General features: G+C 52.5%; 1 protein-coding gene across 5 annotated transcripts; it reads right to left on the reverse strand.

Annotated features, from left to right (window-relative positions):
- Nucleotides 1–1,240: 1,240 nt before the first annotated feature.
- On the reverse strand, nucleotides 1,241–27,846 carry Vangl2 (VANGL planar cell polarity protein 2). Of its 5 annotated transcripts, XM_021239723.2 has the most exons (9): nucleotides 27,528–27,846; nucleotides 23,360–23,474; nucleotides 13,055–13,315; nucleotides 12,810–12,930; nucleotides 9,729–10,336; nucleotides 8,848–8,984; nucleotides 8,221–8,356; nucleotides 5,043–5,274; nucleotides 1,241–4,805 (listed from the first exon to the last, which is right to left on the reverse strand). In XM_021239723.2, the coding sequence occupies exons 3-9, from the start codon at nucleotides 13,123–13,125 to the stop codon at nucleotides 4,545–4,547; spliced, it is 1,566 nt and encodes a 521-aa protein (XP_021095382.1). In that variant the 5' UTR covers nucleotides 13,126–13,315; nucleotides 23,360–23,474; nucleotides 27,528–27,846; the 3' UTR covers nucleotides 1,241–4,544. The 5 variants fall into 5 exon arrangements, with proteins under 5 accessions (XP_021095382.1, XP_004858768.1, XP_021095383.1 ...); XM_004858711.3 differs by lacking the exon at nucleotides 23,360–23,474; XM_021239724.2 differs by lacking the exons at nucleotides 23,360–23,474; nucleotides 27,528–27,846 and adding an exon at nucleotides 27,390–27,524.
- Nucleotides 27,847–27,994: the final 148 nt, after the last annotated feature.

Here is a 27,994-nt window from a genome sequence, read left to right on the forward strand (position 1 = left end):
GCAAGCACTGGACTGTCAGTTTAATCCATTCTCCATTTTCCTTGAACACCTAACTATATGGTGAGGCACTGGTATACATGCCAAGAATACTTAGGTGAACAAACCTAATCTCAAGGAGACTGTCACCCCATCGAGTCTTAAACAAACTCCTTCGGTATCTTGAAGGAAGAAAGTGCCCCCAAGACCCTCACAATCAGCCAGGGCTCGTTCACACCCTCCCAGTGAACACCCCATGCAGCCTAGCACTGGGTTATCCAGTCTGGTGCCTCCTACAGACTTCGACTCCCTCTAGGCCAAGGACCTTGTCACATCCCCAGAGCCTGGCAAAGAAAGATGAGGCAGAGGAGAGGACTAAATCCAGTGAATGGGTCAACTCCACACAGGGAAACTGAGGTAGGTTGTTAACCTCAGAACACTGTTTAGGTGCTAGGCATTTTGTACAAAGTCACAGAGAAGATCAGGTCTGGGTCAAGCTGGGAAAAGGGCCCTGATCTCTTGGTGGTGATTCTAGTGCTGGGTCACAAGCACCACAGGGATGACTGAACAAAGATCTCTGCATGTTTAGAAATCAGAAACGAGCTGGGAACACACTTGTAATCCGAGACTTGGGAGGCTGAAGCATGACTGCTGGAGCCTGGGTGTTCAAGGCCAACCTGGACAATATAGTGAGACTCTGTCTCCTGAGAAATAAAATTAAATGAGATCAGGGCCGGGGATTTAGCTCAGTGGCTCTGCTGCCTGCCTCACAAGCCCAAGGTCGAGTTCGATCCCCAGTAACCCCCCCAAAAAATTAAATGAGATCTATTCTGGGAATGTTTAATCAATGAAATGTAAGGAGCTGTTGGTCCCTAAAACGCCTATGGGGTCTTCTGTTTCAGAAAAAAGACACCGTTTTTTGAATTGCTCTTCCATTTTAGAAGCCCCCCTCCTGCCCCTCACCTACAGGGCACACAGACACAAGCTTGCTCTTCAGGATGTGCCCAGAAAGGAATCTTTCCTTCCTCTTTATTCTTTCCACACCTCTGGGAGTGGATGACCCCTCAGTTTCTCCTCAGAATCCGGGTTCAGAACAAGCAATTTCCTGTCCCGTTTTCCCATTGCTCAGAACACCGCCTGAGGAAGTGAGGCTCAGCCGAGTTCACACTGCCCCCTGCTGCCTGCTCGCTCCCAAACAAGGACATAACCTCTTCCCCGACCTTTTGCTATTCCTGTGAAAGAAAACAAGCAACAGAATGCCCCCCCAAAAGTCAAATGTCTTTATTTTATATATAAAAAAAATTTGTACAGTTTTAGTATCTATGTTTAAGAAAAAAAATTCCTAAAATTGCCATAATGTTTAGATCCACTGCAAACTGTAAAAACAAGCTTTTTATATATTAAAAAAAATTTACATTTTACAATTTTCTACATGCATGCACAAGGTCTCAGCTCTGTAACGAAAAAAAAAAAAAAAAAACCAGAAGAAAGAAAGAAAAGAGAAATGAAAACAAAACAAAATAAAATCTAGATCCAACAATGGAAAATTCTACACTTACAGTCTCACTTAGAAGGGACTCAAAAAGCCCCTTCTGCATACAGAACAAATCACAACACTCATACGCCAGATCGGAATTCATCAGCAGATACTGCACTGCGGGGAGGGCGAGGAAAGAGAAGACAGACGGACACCACGAAGGGACAAAGGAGCTCGCTCATCCAGGCCCAGAACGGAAAAGAAGCACAAACCCTGGGAAATGGATGTTTCCAATGAGAAAGCTTCCAGGGAGCCCAGCATTCATTCGTCACGGTTATCGGTTATCGTACTGGGGTTTGCAACGGGAATGTTGAAGTGTGCTAGGGAAGCAAAACCTCGGGGGATGAAGTAGAGAGGGATGGGAAGAGTCAGAGACCAAAGGGATATAAATCAGAATGAACAGGAACACGAACGCTGGGGAAGGAGACAGACAAGGACCAATGGGGACAGGGGCAGAGTGGCGAGGTAGGTGAAGGACTGAGGCACCGTGTGGTGGTGTGGAGGGAAGGAGGGCAAGCATTCCAAGGCCTGGGGATGAGCGAGGGTGCCGCGTAGTCATAGAAACAAGAGCGCTTGGGGGGCAGCGCGGCATCCCATGGTGGGGGCTGCCAGTGGTGGGCACACACACCCCTGCAGCCGGAGCGGGAGGAAACCCAGAGTGGGGGACAGGCCTGGTGGGCAAACAGCTCAGAGGGCCTGAGTCGGCTGCCAGTCCCCAGCAGTTCACAGCATGAAGACAACTTCCCAAACAGGAGAAGCAAGACACACACGCGTGCGCGCACACACACACAGCCATACGCTGGACAACTCATTCTGACGTTTTAAAAAATAATAATAATAATAATAATAATAATAACCAGAGGAGACGAAGATACCACAGTTCGGACACAAAGGACCAAAATGCTACCATTCTCAGTCACAGCCCTTAGTGCTTACAGAGAGTTGGGGGGAAACATTTTTGTTTTAGGAAAAAGGAATGAAAAAATCACAGTGATTAAAAACATGGCAGTTTCTTAAAATAAACACTCCCCTGCCCCTAAATCTAGGGCAACAACTAAGATCTCAAATCCTTTCCTTCTGCCCACCCTGACCACTCCTCAAATAATACCACGCCCCATTCTTGCCCACCAAGGCAAAGACCCCGATCACCATCCAGGCCCTGTTCTCCAGGATAGTGAGGTACACGTGTGACCCAGAAAGGACACCTCAGAAACCAGATTATTAAAGAAAAGATACCTTTCCCAGGACCCCCAGGGCAGGATGCATTTCACCCAGGCCTATCCAAGGACCCCTCCAGCCCTAACCCAAGGCTAATTCCACCCCGGTTCTGCCTCAATCAGCCCTGCAACCCATTCCTGTGGGAACAAGGTGAGCTTGAGCTGAGGAACCCCTCACCCCACTCTTAGTGAATGGTGGGGGGACAGAGGTGCCCTTTCAGAAAGGACAGTAGAAAAACCCTGATCACTAGGCTATGTCACCACCAGGGCTGCCCCTACAGAGAGGAAGCAGCTTCCCAGGGGAGAGATCAAAGGGCAGCTTATCCCAGAGCGTGCTTTGCAAGACAAGTACCAGTACATTTTCTAGGGAAAAGAAGGACCCATCCAGGGCTACTGGGAGCGATCTGGAGACCTGATCCAGGTGCAGGCTCCATCCCAGGCACCAGGACGGTCCTCCCTGTGGACCCCGAAAGGGTGTACATAGGTGTTTCCTACTTGTGTTCCCCTTGGCAAAACTACATAATTTAAAGATGTCTCATTTAAAAGGCTCAAATTTACTCCGAAAAGACATATCAGAAGGCCAGTGAATTTTGTTTAGCATGAGATCTAGACTATTGAGAATTTGGACTTGGTGCAAAAGCTACCGAAGTAAAGTGGGGTGAGGGGCTAAGTGCCCACAGAAGGCAATAATCTTGGTCTCTGACCCCAGTATAGAACCCAGAGAACCCAGGGGAAAGAGAAGAGGAGAAGACCCTGGAAGGCCAAGGAAAAGAGACCCCTGAGGCAAAGAACTGGACTTAAGGCAGGGGACAGGAGGAGCTAGCTCCTCCCCCACAGAGATGAGGCAACAGCTCTCTGGAGCCAAGAGAAGTCAGCAAGCCTGGTGGGGTGGCTGGTGCAGGAAGGAAAATCATCTGTTAGGGTCTGCACACTGCTAAGTCTACACAGGAGTCTACTTCCCATCCTTCACTGGGAATGGGAACAAAGGCAAGGCCAGGGCAAGTTCTGAGGGCAGAGGTGAATGACAAGGGTCTCTCCCAACTCAGGGATCTGTCCCCTTCTCCTCAGGAGCATCTAGGAAAGACCCTCTGGACCTTTCCCATGGCCCTCGTGAAGTGGTCAGAGGCTTCCCACCTCCATTTGCTGGGATCTCACGTGACCAATCAGGAATGGCAGGTGGAGACTTCTAGGTAAAGGACTGGATCTTTCCTTGCTCTAACATGTGTGGCTGGGGGAGAGCAGCTGGAAGCAATAGTGCTGCAGGGAGATTCCTAACTCTGGGGCTGTGTGGCAGGAGCACCTCTGCCCAGGAACTGAGAGTCTGTCATGGGTAGGACAGGGTAGCTGCTGCCTTGGCAGAATTTGGCACCGGGGCTCTCTGGGGTCATACTGTTGCTTCCAGAGAAACCCTGTCAGGGACCACTGGAGAGAATGCTACCAGAACTTGGGTTGTGAGTGGGGCTCAGGAGGGACAGGTACAATCAAGAGGGCCCTGTGCCCTTGGAGAAAGGACTGTCATCTGGGGAAAGCTGCAGGGAAGGGCAGAGAGAGAGGCACTGATTCCTGCAGGGCCCGGGTGATACAAAAATGGGGGGGGGGGGTCCCCAGGTACTGTCAGCAGCAGGAAGGTCTCTCCAGGTTCACATGGGATCAAATTAGGGAGAGGGAGGAGACAGGGCGAGGAGTGGGTTAATTCAAGTAAAAAATAAGAGCGAGAAGAAGAAGGGCAGTGGGAACTTGGCTGGGCCTGAGAATCAGGCCCCCTCCCACCTCACGAGAGCCCCAGAGTCTCCCACTTCCGTGGCGTTGCACGGTCACACCGAGGTCTCCGACTGCAGCCTCATGACAAACTTGTGCGACTTGGGATCCACAAATTCCTCGGAGAGTTTGAAGAACGGCACCTTCTTGGTGCTAACCACCAGGCTGAAGTCCTGGCGTTTTAAGAGGAAAACGATGCCATCCTTAAGCCCATTGGTCACCGGCTCCTCGCTCACCAGTGTCCACTGTTTAGCCAGCCAGCGTTCCTTGTGGTACTGGATAGTGGGTCCGGCCGCCAGGTACCGCTCCAGGAAGGCCTGAAGAGGGGAGAAGGGGCTGCCTGGATACTGTCACCCACTACCCTCATCCCCTGGGCACAGCTTCCAAGGACATGTCCCCCAGGCTCGCTCTGTGCATGTGAACCAGTGTCTTAAGACTGTCAGAGCAGAAACCGCTTCAGAGATGAGGAAGAAGGAGGGAGGAAGAGTGCAGAGAGGGGAGGTCAAAGGAAGGTGAAGCTAGGGAGAGGAAGGATTCGGGAGCACTAGGTCTACCTTGGGCGTCATGTCATGCGTGATGCAGAATTCAAGGTGCTGCAAGATGCTCTCCATGGTGTGATAAGGCTGCTGCTTGGTGGTCCGCAGGTACTTCTGCATGGCACGGGCCATGGAGGCAAAGATGGCCTGGGCTGCCTCCCGGGGGTCCATCACCTCCCTAGGGTTCTTCTGCTCCTCTTCTTGCAGCCGCTTAATGTGAGTGAAGGCCTCCTCCACAGCCACCACGAGCCTAGAGGACAGACAGGATCTGGACCAGGTGCCCATCTCTCATCTCCCCCTCTATGCCAGCTCTGGCAGCCACACCCCGCAGAGACTCAGAACCCTGTGCTCTCCCTGACACTCATCTACAGCCAAGGGCTGGACTTCTTCGGACTGGGGGTAGGGAGGGCGCCCCCACTGAGGATAGGAAACAGCTGTCGAGTTCAGTGAACCAAGCCCAGGGACTCAAGACAAAGTCTAGTGTCAAACCCATAAAGAGACAACTAGGAACTGTACTAGGAAAGACCAAGCCATTCCACCAACCCCTAGGAAAAGCCATCTTCAATAAGACTCTAAGCCACACTTCGTCGTGTCAAAAATTAATAGAAATAACTTCAACAGAAAGACAAGATTTCTATCCAGCTAGTACAGCACCAGCACAGTTACATCTGAAGGGAATGGGGCAGTAAACACAGCATCTAAAACCAACAAGGGATTAACATCTAGAAGAAAAAAGCAAGAATTCTTTCTTTTTTTTCTTTTGGTACCGACGATCGAACTCAGGTCCTCGTGCTTGCGCAGCAGGCGGCAAAACCACTGAGCTAAATCCCCAGCCCAAGGCAAGAATTCTTTAGAAAAATTGGCAACAGACAATTCAGAAGAGGCCTGAAAGACTAAAGAACATATAAAGTAGTTACTGGCTGGCAGAACGATGCAAAATATTAACAAGATACTATTCCTCCGTCAAAATGGAAAAGAATGAGATGACTAAAATCCTAACACTTGATAGGACACTGGGAGTACTCTATAAACTACTCTGCAGAGACGAGGTGCAAACTGGACGACTCTCACAAACACAGTGTAAAGAGGGCAGCTGGAAAGGGAAGTCAGTACACTACAAGCATACAGACACACAAACCGACATGAAATCTGTACAAAGATACATAAACGTTTCAAGAAAATCGAACACACCAAACTGGGTGCCCACAAGATGGAGAGAGTGAGGATAGGGCTTGGAGGAGAGGAAAAAGAGGATAAAGGACTGTGAAGAAACCTATGATGGCAGTGTGTTAAGAGCTGAGAAGGGTGAGTAATGGAATTCTTGTGCCTGAAGTCCAAAAAACAAAATAAAACCTATGTGCTAAGAGCAGGACTAACCTGGAGTGACAGGACAAGGAAAGGACATGAGGTCTAACAGCTCAATATCCAGACACCCAGAGACCTGGGACCTCCAATGAGCTTAGGATGGCTTCTGGGCTGCGTACATGCAGAAATGTACATATGTGCAAGTCTGCAGAAGTTTATTGTTTCCTTTTTTCTTCTTCTTTAGTCCCAGAGAGTGAAGTCAGGGCCTTTGCACTAAGCTTAATCCTCAGTCTGTTTTATTTTTTTTATTTTGAGACAAGGTCTCACTAAGTTGCCCAGGCTGGATTCAAACTAAGATCTCGTCTCAGACTCCCAGGGTGCTAGGATTACTCTCGCTCCCCTTAAGCTTCTCAGTTGAGTTCCTTCTGGAAAGATCTCTTTATCCCAGGTGAACCAAAGGAAAAAGTTTTCATCTCCCAGTTACAGCAAGGTAATGGGGACAGGGGGAGGACAACCCATGTGCCAAGAATGATGGTGGCAGCTCATGAGATGAAGGCCAAGCTGCGGGGGCCATCATGGGTCCTTCCCATAAGGGCCATTTCTGAGACAACTGGACTCATGCTGGAATGTCACAGAAATGGGGTTGGTGATCTTCGTTCTAAGCCGGGGGACCACCTGCTTCTGTAAGAAGAGGATAAAGGTTGCTAGTGCCAAGGCTCCTGGCTCCTCCTCCCTGAAACCCTGATAGGTGGGGCCCAGCAGCAGCAGGTGTCAAGACAGACTCCAGGCAGGACGGGAGCTCATCACATGATAACGTGAACAGGAACAAGAGGAGTAAGCACAGCATTTAAGAATATACCAAAGGGGGCCGGGGATTTAGCTCAGTGACACCGCACCTGCCTCACAAACACAAGGTCCTGAGTTCAATCCCTGGTACCAAAAAAAAAAGAATATACCAAAGTACAGGGTGCAAGAACTTCATTTGTTTTTCAGACAAAAAAAAAGTCCCATCTGCTGAGCAAGGCTTCAAAATCCCCCGGTAAAAAGCTTAGTTCAGCCTCAGTCACTGATCCTGCTAGTGAGGCCCACATCCCCTTATGAGTCCCAAGGCCGCTGTAGTGGGCAGAATTCAAGAAGCCCCCACCTCTACCAGATCCCCATTCCTTCATGCTTCAATAATCACGGTACAGTTTGTAGATGTCATTCAAGTGCTAAATTCATTGATTTTTAAATAAAGAAATGATCCCACTGGAGCTAGTCTAATCAAACAAGCTCTTTCTGTTGCTGGTTTGGTTTGGTTTGGTTTGGTTTTTTCTTGAGACAGGGTCTCACTATGTAGTTCAAGCGGGCCTTGAACTATGTAGCCCAGGGTGACCTCAAATTCTCTGTGATCCTCTTGCCTCAGCCCCCCAAGTGCTGGAATTACAGGCATGTGCCACCACTGCCGCCTTTCACATGAGCTCTTTCAAAACAGTCTTCTCTGGCTGGTGGCAGAGGTAAGAGAGAGACTGCTCCTGCTGGAACAGTCTCTCTGGAAACTGCATGTGGGGAGCATGAGAAGGAAGTGATTCTGCCAAAAGCCAGTGAGCTAGGATGAGAAGCCCTGGCTCAGGTGAGAGCTGTCTTATTTCTGCCCTGTGAAGCCTAAGCAGAAGGCTCACCAGCCTGTGTCTGACCCAAGGAATGGGAGATGATAAATGTGCAGTGCTCTGTAGCTGCCGAGTTCACAGCAACCTGTTATGGCTGCACTGGAAGTGAATACACACACCCCAGTGTCATCTTTGCTCTTCTATTTCCAGTAGTTCCAGAAGTCCCTTGGGTTTCCTGTCCCAGCTCATCCCACAGGCAACACTACCCCTCATCCTGCTTCTCTTCTCCCCCAGGGACATACCTGGCCCTGCGCTTTCGCACCCTGCGCTCATGCTCCGCTTCCTCATAGTAATACTCATTGTGGCTGTTGTCCCGCCGCCGGGCCGCCGCTGCAATCACAGCCCGAGACTGGCCCGTGGAGTTGTTGGTGCTATTTTCTGCACAGGATCAGGATAGAGGGGGTGGTCACATCGGGGTGTGGCCCAGAGCTCTGGAGACAGAAGCTGACATGTCCAGAAAGAAACTGTCCCACCACCCAGCAATACCTCCCATTCCCAGCCCTCCTGGCCACCTCTGGGAGAGGCTGCAGGAAAGCAAACAGGAAGGCACTGGAAGGGCAGGGGTCCTGCACACATTCCTCCCAGGTTCAGGAGGTTCTCGACTCAAGAGAGCCAAAGGGCTTAGACCAGGGCTGAAGAGCAGACACAGAGGTGGCAGATCAGGGACACATCACAGCTTAAAAGGACAGCAAGTAGAATCAGCAGCTAAGACCAGCCACCTGAAGTCAAGGGAAATGACAGAACAGAGGGGGCTGGGACATGGGCCGGAAAAAGGAAAAGCAAGGGAAGAAGGGTGAGAAAGAGAAATGAAGGCACTTGGACCCTGCTTGGGCAGAGGCCGGGAGGGGTGGAGGAGCAGGGCCGCTCACCCTCTCCGAGAGAGTACACCTTGAAGCCAGATACTTTCTTGGCCAGCACGGACTTGGGCAGGTTGAGGAGGGCAGGGTTGTAGACAGGGAAGTCATGGTAATACTTCTCCAGGATCCACACTGCCACGCGCTGGATGCTGTGGGGGAGACGGCAGGAGGGGGAGGGAGAAGGGACAGACAAGGGGCGCAGGGGAAGGGACACATCAGGGCAGGTCGCAGGGCAGGAGAGGACACAGGACAGGGACAAGCTGCTTCCAGGAAGCCTGGCTCAAGCCTAATGTCTACTTACCAGGCTCCCAACCTTTCCTGGAGCTGGGCCTGCTATTCCCTGCCACGCTGAAGCCCAGGGAAAAGACGGCAGTAGGCCTGGGTCCCCAGCCAAGGGTCCCCTCATCACCCTCCAGTATCCTCCCAAAATTCGTGACAAAACCAAAGAGCTGTCACCAATACTCTGGATGCCCCCCCCCAGGGGGGGCGCGGTCCCTGTTCAAAAGCACAGTAGGAGTTGATATCCTTCCACCTCCCCTCATATCTCTTCCTCTGGGGACTCCTCCTCTGGCCAGTTCAGCTCAGTGACCATTCACTGAGTGCTCACCAAAAGCTATGCTTCCAAGAAAGGTACAAAACAGGCCCTGATCATGCCCATACATCTCTCCCTTTTGGTCCTTCCTCCTCTAAGATCCCTGGCCCTAATTGTCTGTTGACACCCACCAGCATCTTGTCCCACAGCTCTACAAATGACCTTTCCATTAAGCAGCAAACATTGAAAACCTACTATGTGCAGTGTACTTAATCCTGCCAGCCCATCACCTCAGGCCCCACCATCCCACCCTCCCCTATGTCTCCAGAGCACACATCCCGCCTGCCCCCAGGAACTGTACCTGAGATGGCCAACATTGTAGAAGCGGCTGGCCCCATCCGTGGAGCGCACAACCTTGAGCGTGAACTGAGGCTGGAGCTGGCGCAGTTCCAGCAGGACCACGGCGAGGTAATGTACAAAGAGCAGGGCATCCACCAGCGACACAGCAAACTGCACAACACCCTGGTAGCTGCGCTCGCGGGCATCCAGGATGCGCACACCGTAGAAGAGCCAGTAGGACACGACGAGGAGGAAGACGAGCACCATGAGCAATGCGCGCAGCACAAAGACTCGGGGCAGCGAGGCCTTGGGCCGTCGGAAGAACAGAGCCCAGCTGCCCAGCAGCAGGATGAGCAGCTTGAAGGCCACAGAGATGAAGAGGCCCTCGCAGGCCGTCCCGCATGGCTCCAGCTCATCCCGCCACAGCAGAGGGGGCAGCAGCAGAAAAGCCAGTGGCGTAAGGAAAGAGAGCAGCGCCAGAGTGGCCCCTGCTGCCACACCCAGGTGACGGGAGCAGTCCAGCGGGACACTGTCCTCCATGTCCTTGGCAATGCGCGTGAGGTCATCGTGGGAGATGCTGTGCTCTGAAGTGCCCGTGACTACTGTCGTTGTTTCCCCCCAGTTGTCATCCTACAGGTAGGAGACCGCACAAAGAGGGAGACAGTAGAGGAGGGAGAGGAAAGGGGCAGGGGAAGAGGGGAGCAGAGAGAAGACAGAAGAGGAACCCATGGGAAAGGAGAAGACAGTAAGAAAAGAGTAATCAACAACCATGCAACCATCAAAATATTTACCAAGCTCCACTATGTGTCCCAGCCTGAGCCACAGCCTTGGAAAACGAGCTGTCCACCAGTCACTGAGCACTGAGCGAGGAAAATGCTGCGTGCACAGCAAAGACCCTTGGGACAGAGGGCACAGGACAAGGGAGCTGCTCAGGCAGTGACATGAATCCTAGGACGTACTCGCCAGGCAAAAACAGGCAGGCTTGCAGGCAAAGCAGGGACCCGAGCTGACCCCAGGCAGGAGGTGACACAAACAAGCTTGGCTGAATTAGTGGCTCCCCAACCCCAGCTGCACACATTAGAATCACCTAGGGAGTTGCAAAGAATACCAATTACAGCAGAGAGAGATCTGCTTGTCAATCTTTTTAAAAAATATCTCCCCAGATGATTCTAATCTCATCCAAGATTGAGAATCTTTGAACTAAATGATCCCTGAAGGCTGGCTACTCAGAATGTGTTCTGTGGGCCGCAGTGTGGACACCTGGATGCTCGTTAGACCTGCAGACTGCAGACCCACCCCACATTTTAACAAGATCTCCGTGAATCGCTCAAGCATTAAAGTTCTAGAAGTACCATCCTAAATTCCTTGCAGCTTCTGCAGCATTCTCTGATTTCAGCAGGAGCTAGGAGGGGAACACTCAGGGTGGGGACGCATGAACTGAAGCTCCCAGGGGACGGTGAGAACTGGGGACTCGGGAAAAGGAGCAGAGCACAGTTTACCAGGCAGATGAGGCTGACAGCAGCCAGGCAAGGCCTTTGCGGACCGCACTGCAATGCAGGATAAGCAATAAGCACCCACTGAGGGAGGGCCCACTGGTTTCTGATTAAAGGAGTGGCCCAAAAAAGGCAGCATAGATGGGCCAAGAATTTAGCTCAGTGGTTCCACCGCCTGCTTCAAAAGCACGAGGGCCAGAGTTCGATCCCCAGGGAAAAAAAAAAACAAAAAAAACAGCAAAGAGACAGGGACACCAACAGAGGAAAGGTGAGTGAACAGGGAGGGCATGGGCGACACAGTGCAGACTCAGGGTCTTGGTGGCTCTCTGCGAAGCCAGAATGCCCACACAGCACAGGGGCTGCTGTTCCTGGAGGCAAGAAGCTGACAGGCTGAGGTGCCCAGATGCCCTTCGGAGCAGGGACTGCTCAAGCTGTTTCTCTGCAGTGGCTGGAGGGCATCCCCAGAGGAATCCCAAGACTACAGTGCCCACACCCTCCCTCCCTGGGCAGCCTGAACATACGAAGTCCTATCCTGAGCCCTGGGGGAGAAGGAATGGGACACTGAGATGGGGAGTGTAGGACACAGCCTGGCAGGGCCAAGGATTCGGGAGGCTGAGGAATCTCCTCTCCAAGGACAGGAGAAGAGTCCAATCTGAGTATAGAAAATAGATGTGCTGACCACTTTCAGCTCAAGGAACTGGGTCTGTCTTTGCCATAGGGCTCCCAGGCCCACTGCCTGCCCTCTCAGGGGTCAGGAACTCCTCAGGCCTCGGGAACTCTTCCCCAGCAACAGGTGAGCTGATCATGTCTCAAGGTCACTTCAAGAACCCAGACAGCCAGGTCATAGGGAAAGGGACTAGGAAAGGGAAAGAGAACAATTCCCTCAAGACCCAGGAATGCACAGTGGCAGTCACAGAGATTTTTCCTGAGCAATAAGGAGATGAGATTCTCCAGCCCGCTACGATGCTCCCAAGAAGAAAGGAGGAATGAGACTCAGGCCACCACACTGTCATCTCAAATCTTGAGCCTGCCCTATTCGAGGATTCACTGTCCTCCTCACCAGAGAAGCATCGCAGGCCACAGAGGTTAGGACAAAAGCAACCTGCTCACCCTGCCCTGGAGAACTCTTTCCCGGGTCCCCCTTCAACCACACAGCCCAACTCCTCCCACCCTTTTCCCCTCATCTACTCCACGCTGCCTTCCTCTAGGACCCTGGTGATGTTGTTCCACAGGCTGACACCAGAGGGCAAAGGAATGCCCACACCTGAAGGGTCAAGGAGAACTCCCAGGATGTCCACAGCCCCAGGACACCCACCACCATGGCCCTCCTACTCTGGATCCCCAACCACCCAGCCTCTGGATATAAGGAAGGAGAGGCTGCTGCCCGCCATAGGACCCCCACTGAAACCCTCTGAATTTCACAACAGAGCCCTACCCTGGGATGCTAGGCCAAAGGAAGTATAACCAGACACACTCCCTGATGTGGCCTCTGTCCAAGGAGCCCAGGTGTGCATACCCTTCCCCTCCCGGCCCTTTCAGACTGCCTCCCGCTCCTCTAACGGGCAGTCTGGAAATGGCCATCTGGACCACCTCATCCCACTGATGCTCACCCGCTCATCCCCCCGAGTGGACTCATTATCCAGCAGGGGCTCTCCTGGAGCCTGGATTGTCACCGACTTGTCCCCACGGCTCCCATCTCGGCTCTTAGAGCGGTGTCGGTCCCGGCGGTCCCTTCAGCAACAAGCCAGAGGAACAGCACACAGTCAAGGGGAGAACTGGGATCTTCTCAGCAGCCTGCACCCCACCACCTCGGCCCTCCCTCCACCATCTGTGTCACCCCCACACACATACACACCTGTGCTTGCGGGAGCTGCGGGAGTGGCCCGACTTGTAGGAATAGCCCGAGTACTGGGACTCGGTGTCCATGGCGTCTGAACGCCGAGCCTTGTAGCGCTCCAGGGCCGCAGGCTGGGGCCTCTTGGGGGGCCCCACAGCCACCTCCTTCACCACCGGCTTCTTCAGGCCAAGAGGCACCTTCAGGAAGTCAACCGTCACCCTGAGGGACTCTATTTTGCTGGACGGGTGGGCTTGTCTCAGAGAAAATCAAGCGGCGATCCTGAGGAAAAGAAGCAGCTGGCTGGAGGAAGCTGCAGCTCCCAGTGGGTGGAGGCAGAAGAAGATCACCTGCCATGGCAGCCACAGGAGGCTGGGAGGCACAGCACCACTCCTGTGTATACCTCTTCCCCGGTTCCCGTTCAGTCCAGTGAGCTCAGTTCCTCCTGCCCTGCTGGCTAGAAAGAGCTCCCCAGCCCCACTGCACTCAGGACTCAGGCATGGGAGCAGATGCCAGCAATGGCTCCCAGGGCAGAAAGGCCAGTGCTACAGTCTAGATCCAAAATGGCTCCAAGGGAAAGGAGAAGTAAAAACGATTAAGATGTGATAGGGCCAGGGATTTAACTCAGTGGTGCCGCCACCTGCCTCACAAACGCAAGGTCCCAAGTTCAATCCCTGGTACCAAAAAAAAAAAAATAAAGAAAGATGTGAGATATATATATATATATATATATATATGTGTGTGTGTGTGTGTGTGTGTGTGTGTGTGTGTGTGTGTGTGTGTATCAATTCCCCAAGATGAATGTACTTTTTATGCACTAAAAACACATACTAATAAAAGAAACTAAATAGATTTTTTTAAATAAAAGAAAGTGTTCCCCAAGAGTCTCATATTCAGAGGTGGGGATTTTGGAAGGTGATTGAATCATGGGGGGCACTGTACTCACCAGTGGATTAATAACCACTGATGAGTTCATAGGAGAATGTGCTGTTAGGAGGTGGGGCCTGAGGGGCATGAACTGGAAGAGTATATTCTTGTCCCCAGCTCCTCCCTTCTCTCTTTGCTTCCAGCAGCTTTCCACTGCCAGACCCTCCACCAGGCTGTTTCTGCCTTGGAGCCGATCAACCATGGACTGCACCCATGGAATCCCTGAGCTAAAATAAACTTCTTTAAGTTGCAGGTGTTAGGTATTTTGTCCCATTAAGAGGAAAGCTGACTAATAACAGCCACCCAGAATGAGCCATCCTGAACCCCCTGGTGGGGAGAATCAGGGTAGTGCTTTCTTATTTTCAGCCAGGAAAACTGAGGCCCAGCCATGGCTGGTTCTGGACAGGTTGAGAGTCCTCAATGAGACCTCAAAGAACAGAAAGCAGCTGGCTCCCCCCTACTCTAAGGCTCTCCTCCACCCATACTCTTAATTTGTGGGTGTGCCCAGAAGGAGTGCTGCCTATGGTGCTTATGGCACAATCTCTCCAGCATCTACCACAAACACACCTCCGTCACCAAGTTGGCTGCACTCTTCCAGGCTTTGTGTGTGTATGTGTGGGGTGTGTACGGGTATATGCACATACTAGGAGGTGGGGCAAGGGATGGAAACCGCTGGCAATATGGTGCAGGGAGGAGTAAGAGATAAGTAGAATCGTGTTCCAAAAGCTTGAAGTCCTGGAATAGGCAAGGCACAGATTTATCTGGCTCCATATGGGCTGAGGAGCAGTCTCTTTCATCAACACTTCACCTTCTAACTCTCCAGAGGAAGGTACCCTCTCCCCTCCTCCTCCCCAAGTCCACCCATCACCCTTCAGAGCCCAGCCACCTCCATAGGAGCCTCTGCTGCTCTGACACACAGGATTGCCCTCCTCTACCCTAACCCCACTAACAGTCTTTATATCATGCACTGCACACTTACTTCTTACCTTCATTCATTGATTCACCAAGCCTGTTTTAAGCACCTTCCATGAACACACACTTGCCTGCCCCTGGGTACACAGCGCTGTGACAAACCCTTCATTTACAGTCTAGGGAGGAGGTGCACGCCAAACAAGCAAGCAAATAAACATGACCACGTCAGCATGAAGGAAGGAAAAGGACAGGAAACCGTAAGAGACAACTTCATGGAGCTACTTTAAACTGAGTGTTTTGGGGGAGGGAGGGGAGAGGAAAGGGATGCATAAAGAATTAAGATGTGTTATGTACATGGACCAACTCCCCACTACGAATGTAATCATTATGTGCCGCAAACACGGGCTCATAAACGTAAAAATTTTTTAAATAAAAGAAAGTGAGTGGGAAATGATACCTGCACAAATGACACCTGAGAACAAGCCTATGGGAGGAAGGAAAACCCCACAGAGTTGAGGAATCATATGCAGGAAAACCAAAAGCAGAAGAGCCAGAGATGCCAGCGGACCAGAGCTGAGGATGGGAGAGAGCCAGAGGCCAAGCAAAGAGCCAGGTTTTATTCTACTGCAATGGGAAACTTATTTTAGCTACAAAGATCAGGACTGAAATGCAGGGAAAGGGAGACATAGGGAGCTCAGCAAGGAGGTCCGGTGGCGAAGACTTAGCTGGGGCAGATCTGCAGAAGAGATGAAATGCTCAGGTTTGAGATGCAGATTGGTGGTAGGATCACTGACACCCAAGGAAAGGGCTGGGCTGGCTGAGGTGGAAGGAAGCATTAGGGTCCCTGGCCGAGCAAAGGAGAAGATGACCACATCATAAGGAAAGTGGGAGAAAATGGGACGCAAGCATGTTTGGGGAGGAGGACGGTGAGTTTTGTTTCTCACTTGTGAAGCTCATGGCTTAGAGGCAGTAGGCACTGAGCTTGGGAGAAGCTGGACTCAGAAGAATGTGAACTGAGCTCGGAATGGCAGCACTTTAGCAGGCTGAGACAGGAGGACTGAAAGGTCAAACCCAGCCTAGGCAATTTATCAAAACTTTGTCTCCAAAAAGGGCAGGGTGTGGTTGGTGTGAAGGCCCTGGGTTCAATCCCTCCTATCTCATGGACAATGTGAAGAGCCACCAAGATTGCCTTGGGAAAAGACTACATAAGGGACCAAGAATTCCAAAATGGACATGTGTCCAGAGGACAAAGCAGGCTGAGGGCTGAGAAGGTAAGACCAGATGAGCAAATGACCAGAAGAGGAGGGCGTCAGGGCAGCCAAAAACAAAAGAGGGTTTCAAGGTTTCTTCAGCCAGGTCAAATGCTGTGGAGAAGCCAATTATGTTCAGGGCTAAGCTGAACTGCTTTGGAGAGGTAACTTTTCGCCCATACTCTAAACCATCAGCAACTTGAGAATAAGCAGTATGATTGAGATACATTTGCATCCATCTCCCCTCCTGTGGCACAGAGCAAGCAACTGATACCTACCTAGTAAATGAATATGCCTGTCTATCAGGGCAACTGCAAGTGTACAGGGATAAAATGGATGTGAAATCCATTCATTCATCCTCCTAACAGAGTTATCTGGAGGCAATTCATGGGGTCACGGATATTTGTCAGTGTCCTCATGTCAAAACAAGTGCATGGTAGGGACATACTTAGGGGACAGAGACACAGTACCTCAACCCAACTCAGAGCCTCTCTCAGCCCTGTGCCACAAACAGGGCCCACATTCATCCCCCATCGGTGCCTGCACTGTTCTCCCCCAAACCCACACTGATGGTTACGCTGCCGTGTCATTCAGACATCTCCCCTACACCACTTTTGATGTGGTTCTAGCCTATTCTTTCTGGTTCTCCTCTTAAAAACTGAACCTTGCCAGGGAGTTCAAGAACAAGTGTATTCCAGAGAGGGATGATGAAGTAGAGGGGGAAAGGAATGGCAGAGCGTGCAGAGACGCTTGAACCCACACCCCCATCTCCTCCCTGTCACCCTGAATGCCCACATCTGCCAAGGCAGCAGCAAAAAGAGACTGGGATTTGCATGCCAAGATCTAAGTTCTGACTAACTCTCCCACTAACTAGCTGTGTGATCCCAGGCAAGTTACTTAACTTCTCAGCACTCGTGGGTAGCAGGGTAGGCTCACTGGCAAAACAGAGAAGGTAATGACACCTACTCAACAGGGCTGCTGTAAGAATCACAGGGGTGAAAGAAGTGCTTTCATAAACTTTGCAGCTAGTAATCAGTTAAGCAATTAATAAGCTCTAGCTCCAAGAGATCTCTCATATTCCAATCCCCGAACACTTCCTCTGAGACTAGGGAAAGACATGATATAAATAAATCTTGCTATTTGTACGACTAAATAAAGAAGCCACACACACACCCATGCACACACATACATGCGCTTCCTATCCAGACCCACAGCTTTAAACACACCCAGAAGTAAGCCGATGCCACAGATAAATGTCAAGCCAGGTGAAGGTACCAGCCCCCTCCAACTCTTTGTTCTGAGCTGCTCAGCCTGGAGCCCCCACCTTCCTCCTTAGCTACTTATTAAAGACCCAACACAAACCTGCATCCCTGGCCTGCCAACCCACATCACGGTTCCCAACACACACCAAACCATGCTCCTCCTCCCCTAAGAAACACAAGGGCCAAAGTTGAACCCAGTTTCTGAGATCCTTGCCTGTTGTCCTCTCGAGTACCCTAGGAATTAATCCAAGCACTGGAGAGGCTGATGGGAGGGAGGGATGCAAAGAGAAGGGCAGAACCACAGCCCCCCCCCCCGCCCCAGGACTCAGGGGTCTGGAGGTCTCCTGGGTGGGCAGTGTTCTGAGGGAAGAGCGGGGGAGGGGAGCACTGGATGAGCTCAACAAGTGGAAATGTCAAAGGGGTGACGAAGTGGGGAGAGAGGCCCAGGCTTGGCACAGGCTGAGCTGCACTGGGCTGGGGGCGTGGGCGGCTGTGAAAAGGCAGCATATCCACGGCTTCTCACCTCACCCCTCACTCCCAAGACACAACACAGGCACTCAGGGCCCTGCTCAAAGCAGCCATGGATTATCTAGGGTTAAAAGGAGGCCAGAGAGGGGAGAGGGAGGGAAGAGAGAGCCGGCATAAAAAAGAGACCCCTGCCCTTCCAAAGGCCTTTCAGAATAAAATTAATGGAATGTGTCTCAGTATCATCCCAAGGGGATTGGGGGGAGGGTTAAGGGGGAATGTGGGGGCTTTTGTCCCCGATGCCCAGCTTCTCCCATATTGATCACCATGGTAACCGAAGCCCCCGGTTGCCTAGGTAATAGCAGCCGGGCCCTGGAACCCATACCCAGAATCCAAAGCGAGGGAGGTTATGGAGGTGGGGGATCAGGACAGCGGGAAGAGAGAATGGGGTTTCTCCTCTGGCAGCCCCAGCTTTTGTCTGCACTGCAGATCAGGTTTCCTCAGAAAACAATTGGAGGCCTCTAGAAAAAATACATTCAAAACCTGGCAAGCACAGAGGGAGCACGCCCCCCCCCCGGGGCGGGGGGGGGGGTGCATTGGGGTTGGGGGTAACCAAAACACAGAGCGGGGCAGACTGACCCTTCCCCATTCCTCTACTCACAGGAGCAGCTCAAGGGGACAAGGCGCTGGACAGACACAAGTAACCCATGGGCAGCATGTGCTGGGGACAGATGACCAGGCCCCAGTGGCTGTGGTCACCGCCTCTTTTGCCCACCTCCAGCCCTGGTGCTCCCAGCAGGCCCAGTCGCAGCTACTTTAGGCACAGGGTGGGGAAATGAGGCAGGGCACCAGGACCGCCCAGGAGAAAGCACTGTAAGAGCCAGGGTGACTCGGCAAGAGAAAGCAACGCAGGGAAGGGGCAGAACTCAAAAACATACCTAAAAAGGCACCATTGTTCCTCATCACTATCAAGTACAGGGCTGGAAGTACCAGGCCACCAGTGTAGCGGCACCTGGGTCCAATGTTCAAAAAGACTCTGAGCCAGAGAGGGGAAGAAGTTGTGAAAGAGGACAAGAAGCCAAAAGTTCTCCTCTGACAGGGGAAGTTCTCCTCTGACAGGGGCAGGTCTCTGGCAGGCCCCTTTCTTGTCCTCAGCCAGGGACACAGGGAAATGGGCTCCACTGGCTCTTCAGACACTTCCTAAGAGGAGTCTGCGTGCACCGGGGATTTAGCTCAGTGGTTTCGCCGCCTGCTGCGCAAGTGCAAGGACCCGAGTTTGATCCCCGGTACCAAAAAAATAAATAAATAAAATAAAAAAATAAAGAGGAGTCTGTGGGTCCTTGCCCGTTTAAGCCCTCTGATTCCTATCCCAGAGCCTGGGTCTTATGCACATACACACACCCCCTTCTCCACTGGAGCTCATAGGTGGCTGTGTACATGCGGGCAACCCCAGCCCCAAGGCCCCCTAATGTTCACTAACTGCAGCCCCAAACCAAGCATATTAACATATGTTCCACTCAAAGTGCTGGGTGCCTACCTTTAGGGGAAAGATGGGGCCAGGGAACAAGCCTGATATCCAGTCTTCCAGTTCAGTATGCAAAGAGCTAGACATTATCTGCCCATTAAGTCATAAGGCACAGGGCAGAGGAGCAATTCAGAAGCATGAAGGTCACTCCAGGCCCTGCTTGTTTTCCTTCTGTGCTATACTACTCCCTGAGCTTCATAGCTCAGCTTGACCTAGGCATCCCTGTCAGCAACGGTGGGAGGGGACTCAAGGTTTTTGATATCGGAAGGAAATGCAGACACATAGCATGGCTTCCTTCCATAGAGGAAAGGAAAGCCTAGGCCACATCATTGCCCTCAGTCCCCTTCTCTCTTCCCTTCCAGGAGACAGCAGATTGACCTACTCACTTCTCTTGTGCCTCTAAGGTACAACTCCAGGTTTTACAGATAAAAAGGTGAGGCCCGAGGAAGGCCAATAGCTAGTGCATAGTCACTACTTCCAGGGTAGCCCTGTATGGCCTTCTGCTATGGTGGCCTCACTATACCATGACTCTGAGGTGCACTTCTCTTGGAGTAAGACCAGGTTCCTCCATGAGTTTCCTTCTGGACTCTAGTTCTTTAACCAACACTACAAGAACACAATGAAAGGGAGGATTTGCCGACTCTTGCCCTATGCCCCTATGTCTCACCTGTGACAGGGACCAGAGATGTGCCAGGCCTATGCCACTACAGCCCTGACCAAAAGGCTACACCCAGCCTTCCACCACTTCTAAGAACCTTAATGTTCATCATTTATCCCCCTCAGCCTCTCGCATGGAGAAGCCACGCATCCCAAGAAGCCCACGCAAGGTGGGTTTTCCTACTACAAAAAGAATGAAGGTAGAGAGAGAGAGTGAGCTTTGATTCCCAAGCCCTGAACCCTCATTCCTGGCGCCAGTGACCTGAGATGACAGTGCTGACCATGAGGCCAGAAAGAATAGCTGGATCTCAGTGGGCTGAGGGTTAGAAAACACAGCACCTGGGAGCCTACAGCTGGCACCAGGGGCCCCACCCCACCCCCGCTGGTAAGCAGGCGCTCTCCCAGGACAGCCAGACGTGAGCTCACCATCCTCACAGCCCTGGGGTGGGGTTAGGATCCTTCTCCTCATGGGTGAGTAGCAGGGGGCGGGGTGCGCTGGGTCACCCAGCCTTCTGGACTTCCAGAGCAGGTTCTTGACACCAACCCCGGTGGGAGAGCAGGGGAAGATACCTGAGCTCCGGGCCTGGGTACCTGAGCTCCACACTAATGGAAAGGAACTCTACCGAGTCCCTCAATTTCCCTCAGTCTAAGGCAAAGGGTGAGGCTCCAAGTCCACAAAAACACTGAAACACACACACACACACACACACGCACACGCACACACGCACACACGCGCGCGTGCGCACCTCCACTGATATTCCCCCTCTGGAACTGGAATGCCTGCTGCCTGCCCCACCCAGCTCCACCCACCCTGGCTAGGCAGGTTCTGTAGAGACCTGCTCTCCTGTCTGTCTGGCACCCCTAACCCCACCCAGCTCTCAGAAGTCCCTGCCCCCAGCAGCACACCTACGCATGCACTTGCACGCATGCGCGCACACACACATGTACCCCTTAGCAACCCACTCCCCCCAGACCCATACCTAGTCAATCTCAAAGGGAACCCGAGGTGGGAGTCAGGGGCTCCAAGAGGTGAGTAATCTCTTTGGAATCTGTCCCCAGTGAGGCCAGAGGGGAGACAGGACACTGAGCTGGTGGGAGGGTGATGGGTTTCTAGGTGCTTGAGTGCTGTATTTAATTTTCACCAATCCCGACCCACAGGGCTTTGAGCTGCTTCCTCCCTGGCTGAGGCAGAGGACCGGCCCCTCCCTACCCACCAGGTGAGCTGTAGGAGAACCAAGAAGGAAAATAGGTGCCTCAAGGTGTCCCCAGGACAGAGAGAAAGCAGTCAACAGGAGGTGGGTGAGCTGTGTTGGCCCAGGGGCCAACTTCCGGTACATTTCCAACAAAATGCCTCCCACTCTTCTCTTGGTAGGCCACTGTCCTGGGAAGCTCCAACTGTCCCTGTTCACCCAGCCCCTACTTCGAGGCACAGGGAGGTAGGAAGCAGCTACTTAGGAAGGAGAAGTTAGGCGTGTGGATGGGAAGAGCTGAGGCTCGAGGAAGGAGTGTGGGAGAACAACAGATGGGACTCTTGTCACCAAGGCTGGATTGTACGAGGACAGCAGCAGAGTGGGCCTCAGGGTGTGAGACAAGGTGGGTGAGGGTGGCAGGCCTGGGTTTCCCCATAAAACTTTCTCCTCCCACCTCCACCCAGGGCCTCCGATCTGACCAATCAGCCTTTCTTATCTAGGAAAACTGAGCCAGCTGAAAGGCCCAAGGGCCAATTAACCTCTGCCATTCTGACAACCTCCCCCTCCCACCATGGAGGTTCACACTCTTTCTGAGGATTCTCAACTCCCTCATCCCTTACATCCACTACTTCCATTCCTGGAGTAAAGCAGGTGACAAAATATGTGTTTCTGTTCACACTCGGTTGTTTTTTAAGTTACTGCATTCACACCTCGGGTTCAGCACCTGTTCCTGGTCCAAACCCATCCACCCTAAAAAGCCAGAGCCCCCTCCCCGGACCCACACAAAAATACCCTCGGTCTTCTGGCCAGGAGGGAGGAGCCACATACTGGTGAGAGTGAGGGTCTGAGGGCCCTGACAGGGAGGTTGCAGGAAAACCCTACAGCCAGTGAGGGCTGGGCCCTCCTCAGCACAAGAGCCCTGGGCTACCATGGTGGAGCCCACAGCCACTCCCTTCCCACAGTGCCCACCCAACAGTGGCCCAGCAGGAGGAAGAGGCAGCCCCAGGACAGGCTTCTGCCGAGGAGCAGGCTGGACTCTTCCATGAGGCCCTCAAAGGCAGACTTCCCTCCTCCTCGGGATGACATCTGGACTCATGACTGCTTTTCAGGGGGCAGGGGAATTATTCAAGTTCCAGATTAAAGGGAATAATGAGCAATCAGATCTAATCAGAATGAGAGCAAAGAAAGGTAAAGAGAGCACTTTAGGAAGGGCAAAAACCCAGATCACCTGGCAGAGCCTTTGATGAGATGTGTAATCTTTGATGAGGGGCTAACTTTCCCTAAACCTCTGTAAAATGTCATAAAGAGTTTTCAATGTAATCATGTATGCAAAAATATCAGAGTCTGGCACATACCAGATGCTCAACTAAATGTTTGCTCTTACCTCTTTCTTCCTTTTAGGGGTGCACAGTCAATCCTTTCCACTTCCTGCTCCCATGGCCTCAAAGTGAGAAGGAAGACCCCACCCAGAAAAAGATGGAATCACCTGGGGATGTACAGTTGCCTGCTCCCTAATTTAGACCTAATCCAGGCCCAGAGAGCAGACAAATCCCTCTTCTCTCATTTTGCTCCTTTTCGTGGAGCCTCCTAGGTCCTCCAGCCTGGCTCCTTCCTCCTGGTAAGGCTGAGCCTGGGCTCTAGTACCCTGCTGCTCTCCTCTAGATTATGTGGCATGGGGATGGGGAGCGCCAGGCCTCCCGACTCACCCCAGGCCCCAGCTTCTTCCCACTCTCCCCTCTCACCGCCCCACCCTGATCACCAGGATAGCCTCTAGTCTCAGCTCTGCTGATTTCAGGCCTGTTCCGCCCCAGCCCATTCCCAGCTGTCTTGTCTGTAATTACCAACCTTGCCAGGGGCACCAGGCAAGCAGGGAAACACCTCATTTCCAAAGGGCCCCCCCACCCCGCCTCCTACTCTGTACCAAGAATGGTATAAGAGGCAGCTACAAAGATTCTCCCTGGCCCAGGTCGGTTTTCTGTCCAGGCCACAGCAGAGGTGGTGACAGAGGGTTGCCCAAGGCCGAACACACCAAGAGACAGGGTGAAGGTAAAAGTGACAGGGATAGTGAGAGTAGATTTATTCCCAGCCCCTTCCTTCACCTCTGCTGCCAAAATCTCATCATGCACATCATGACCCACCTGGAGAGGGTAAGAGGAGAAATTTCAGATCAACTCAAAGAGGAGACGCTGGCACCAAGAAAGCAGGAAGGTGAGCTCACACAGGGAGAAGGGTAAGGGCGTACAGGAAAGGGAGCTGCCAGGAAAGAGGAAAGAACAAGTTAGAAAAAGATCCTGAGATGAGGAAAATATCCCAGCCTCTCCTTTCCCCTAACACCTCCACCTCTACCAACCCCGAAGGACAAGGAAGGAAAGAAAGGGATCATTAACTGTGTTTTATAACTAGGGAAACTGAGACCAAACCAAATCACACTTCAAAATCCAGCAGCACCAAACACCCCATGTTCCTTCTTGCTCATGCTTATCCTCTACCAGCAGTGCCCTCTTCAGTCCCCTCCCTCCCTATTGGCTTCTCCTTTAAAATCCAGCTAAGATATATCCATACAATGGAGTATTACTCAGCCATTAAAAAGAATGAAGTACTTATACATGCTACAATATGCATGGACCCTGAAAACTTTACACTAAGTGAAGGAAGCCAAACACAAAAGGGCACACAACACATGACTCCATGTATATGAAATATCCAGAATAGGGAATTCCACGTAGAATGTGGATTGGCAATTGCCAGGGACTGAGACAGGGGAAACTGGGAGCAAAAGCTTAGGAGGTACAGGATTCCTTTGGAGATGGTGAAAATGTTTTGGAACTAGACAGTGGTGATGGCTGTACAACACTGTGAATGTACTAAATGTCCCTGAATTATTCACTTTAAAATGGTTAATTTTATGTTACGTGAATTTCACATTAAGTTTTTTAACAATCCAGCTAAGGGCATATTTCCTCAAGGAACTTTCCCTAACACCCCACCCTAGGGTCGAACACACTTCCTCTGTGCTCCAGGGGGCTCCAGAACACCTCCACACAGCACTCACGGGGGCCTGGGGAATCAGCATGTTCATCCGGTGGAAACCTGTCTTATCCACCCCTCCACGCCCTGTGCCCAGCACAGCGCCTGGTACAGAGGCAGTGCCCGACGTGGTCTGCAGCGAAGAGCAGAACTAAATGCCACCTCTCACACCCAGCTACCCAGACCTCTGTCCCTTACCACAGTCATCAAGCAGAAACCAAGTCACTTTACCGAACCTTTATTGGTGCTTCCTGTGAGCCAGGCACTACAAAGTGGGCCCTGTCCAGATTACTTCATTGTGTCCTCATCATGATCCTAATAAGAGGTGGAGCCTATTATCAACTCTATCTGACAGGTGAAGCTTCAAAAAGTTATCTATTTTGTCTGAGGTCATAGAATTAGGAAATGGCAAAGCCAGAACTGAAGAGCGAGCTGAAACCAAGGAAGGAGTCCATGGGGGGAACTGGGATTCCTTACAGACAGGCTCACTCCAGGTTTGGCGGATAGTGCCTTAGACACCCACAAGGCTCAGGAATAGGGTTTAACAACTTGCCTAAGGTCACGCTGCTGATTAAGTAGTAATTCCAATCAACTGGTTCCTCTCTTTGGCCTCACACTTCGGGAAGCTGTTAAAGAAAGAACAAGCAGAGAAGACTGGAGAACCTAAAACTCAGAGGGAACCTGGGGAGTCCCAGACCTCTTTCTCCAGAGGAGCAGATAAAATCTGTCTAGCTCTAGGGCAAGGGATAGGAGAATCCTTCCTCAGACCTAGGAGAGTTCTGATGAAGCCGACAGAGACACAGCCCAGGCCTGCCCTGAAGAATCAGAGGAAACAGGAGGCAGGAGCAGGACAATGGGAGAGGAGGGGCCGATGTGGTCAGTGGGTCCCAGTCTGGAAGTACTTTCTGAATTGGCACCTCCTATTGTCTGACCACAGCTCCTTGCCTTGGAAAAGTGCCCCCACCAGGACTATATGCACGTGAGGAGTGTACAGAGAGCCAACAAGGTACCCTAGAAGTCCGGACCACATCATCCTAGCCACAAGTGCCTTGCTAGCCCTGAAAATGCTAACCATCTGACAGATGTCCCCTTTGAGGGAATCATAAATTTTTAAGGAAGAAAATCTTGTCTTTTCCTACTCTATGCCTGTCCCTAGTCCTAACACTGTCTAACCCTCACTACTCTTATTCCTGGACCTTAGTAAGGGTAGGGAGCCTCAAGGACTACAGAGGAAACATTCCAATTGCACATGCCCATTAGAGACTAACATTCCAATTCCATTGCCCAGAGACCCTAATGGGCATGTGCAATCACAGCCTCAGCTCTTAAACTCTACGTCTCAACCCAACCTCTGTCAGCAAGATAGAAATGGCCAAGAGCATGCCACAAAGTGTGTCCTAAAGGAAATGCCAGTCCCTCCTTTCCCTGAACCCCAAAAGAGAAAGGATAAGAGAGAAGAAAGAGAAAGGGAGCAGCTGCTACTATAGAGAATGACATCCATACTGATTCCTCACCACACTATCTCACCGATGAACACAAACCCTTTACCACCACACCAACATCTGCCCTCTCAAAAGCTCACACACATCTCCATCCTAATCAAGCTTCTCACCAGGGATAAGAGAAATTACACAATAAACCACACAGAAACACAAAACTCCTGAAGAAACACCTCCCTGCCAACTCCTCAACCCCGTGCACAGCGGATCCGAGTTCTTCCTACTGAGTCTCATCGTCCAGTGATGCTGCTGCCTCTCGCCCCCATCCTACACCAAAATCCAGGCTCCTCAGGAATCTGGGGAACCCAGATTCAGGGCAGAGCTGGAGGATTTGGAAGCAGCCAGCTCCAACACAGCTCTCCAAGGGAACTGTGGGCTGAGGGAGCTGCACAGAGACTGGGAAGCCAAGTACGTGGCCTCTCCCAGCACTGGAAGCCAAAGGAGCTCCTCTGATTCCGATCCCTAGCTCCTCCGATCCCCCAAATTCCTGCAGGACTACAAACAGAAGGGAAGAGCCCATCTTGCAAAGCAGGCACTTCCCAAGACACCCCTCCCACCCATCTGTCTCAATACTTCAGGAACTACCCCGGAGCCCTGGCCGGGCCATGCAAAAAGCCTCAGAATCCTGCAAACAGCCTTCCCTGTGGGCTTCCTGCCAGGAAAATGTGCCTGCAGAGACAGAGGTACCCCCAACACACACTCTGAAATACACACCCTAGCTAAGGCAGGTACACACGCTGATACTCTTCAACACAGATCACGCACACGAGAACACAGATATACTCACACTCTTTCCCAGTACGCAGGTGCACACACACTTATTCTCACATATCCCTTCTGCTCTTACACACCCACCTTTCTTTAGTAGCCATCCACCTCTTTCCCATAAGCCCCTCTTCCAGCACACACAGACACACACCCCTTCCCCTGCGCATACACACAAATACATGTCCAATCACCCAGCAGATGCATGGTCAGCTGCTCCCCGGGTGCACACACACTCAAACACAGAAACACACCTACACGTCCAGACCCCGGGGCCCACTTGCAGGGACACGGAGCGCGTCAAAGCACGCACACACACAAAAACAAAGAATCATGCACACCGATCCTCCAGCAGCCCTTTAAAACTCACTAACGCAGAGCCCATGGGTAAACATGATGGGTAAACACGAGCGCGGGGGGAATGCCGGCGCCGGCCCCCTCGGCCTCATTCAGTGTCCGGGTCTCCTGCCACCAGCCCCATACTCGGGCTGCACACACACACCCTCTATATCCCCCAGCCGACTCCAGTCTGCACCCTGAACACATAACTGCCCTCGTCTCTCCCCACACTCCTGATATGTGCATGCACCCCGAATCACCCTCGGCTTCCAGTACCTCCAGACTCGGTCCTTCCACTGGCTTTCCCCCCAACCTCCAACACGAGCTCCGGGTCTCCGGCTTCAACCGGCTACCCGGGAATCATTAAGGCCCCCACAGGAGCCCGGGACCGAGGAAAGTCCCCGGCTCTCCAGGCCTGGGCTCCGCCCCCTCCCTAAACGCCCCTTCCCCTCCCCAAAGTTGGGGGGCACTCAGGGGCGCGGTGGGCGAGCGGACCGGAAGGGGGTTGGGCCGAGCCCCCCTCCCCCCATAAGCCTACCCGCTCGCTCCAGGGCCGAGCACCTCTTGGCCCCTGGCATGATTGTCTTCCTTGTCGGCTTCTGGTTTTTTCTTTCTTTCCTTTTTTTTTTTCCTTTTTTTGCAAACTTTGCCCGCGCCCCCGCGGTCCGGCACTCACCCGCCGCTGCGAACCGCTGGGTGGGCTCGGCGGGCGCCCCGTTCGGCCCGGCGCCTTTGTATCCGCAGCGCTCCGGGTGCTCCGAACTCCGAGCTTGGACCGGCAGCGCAGGCGACGGGGGGTGCCGAGGGGGGCTCCCGAGTCTGTTCGCCCCCTACTCCGTCCCAAACCGCTCGCCTCGTCCCCCTCAAGGCCCCGGGGGCAGGGGGCGGGGGGGAGCGGATGGAGGCTGCTCAGGCTCCCATGGCGGGACCGTGGATCAGGGAATCAGGGATCAGGAGTCGGGTCGGGAGCCGGCGGCGGAGGGGGAGGGGGCGGGGCGGGGGAGGGGACGGGAGGGGTGCAGGGGGCGGGGAGCGCGCGCTCCGGGCACCGCCTCCCGGCTGTTCCCGCCGTTGCCGCCCCTCCCGCCGCACGTCCATTGTCTGCTGCCGCGCTCTTCCCGGAGTCGCCGAGCCCTCACCTTT

Source organism: Heterocephalus glaber, unplaced genomic scaffold (assembly GCF_053883595.1).
Source record: "Heterocephalus glaber isolate CG9 unplaced genomic scaffold, H.glaber_assembly_v1.0 deba00001561, whole genome shotgun sequence".
Taxonomy (NCBI): Eukaryota; Metazoa; Chordata; class Mammalia; order Rodentia; family Bathyergidae; genus Heterocephalus; species Heterocephalus glaber.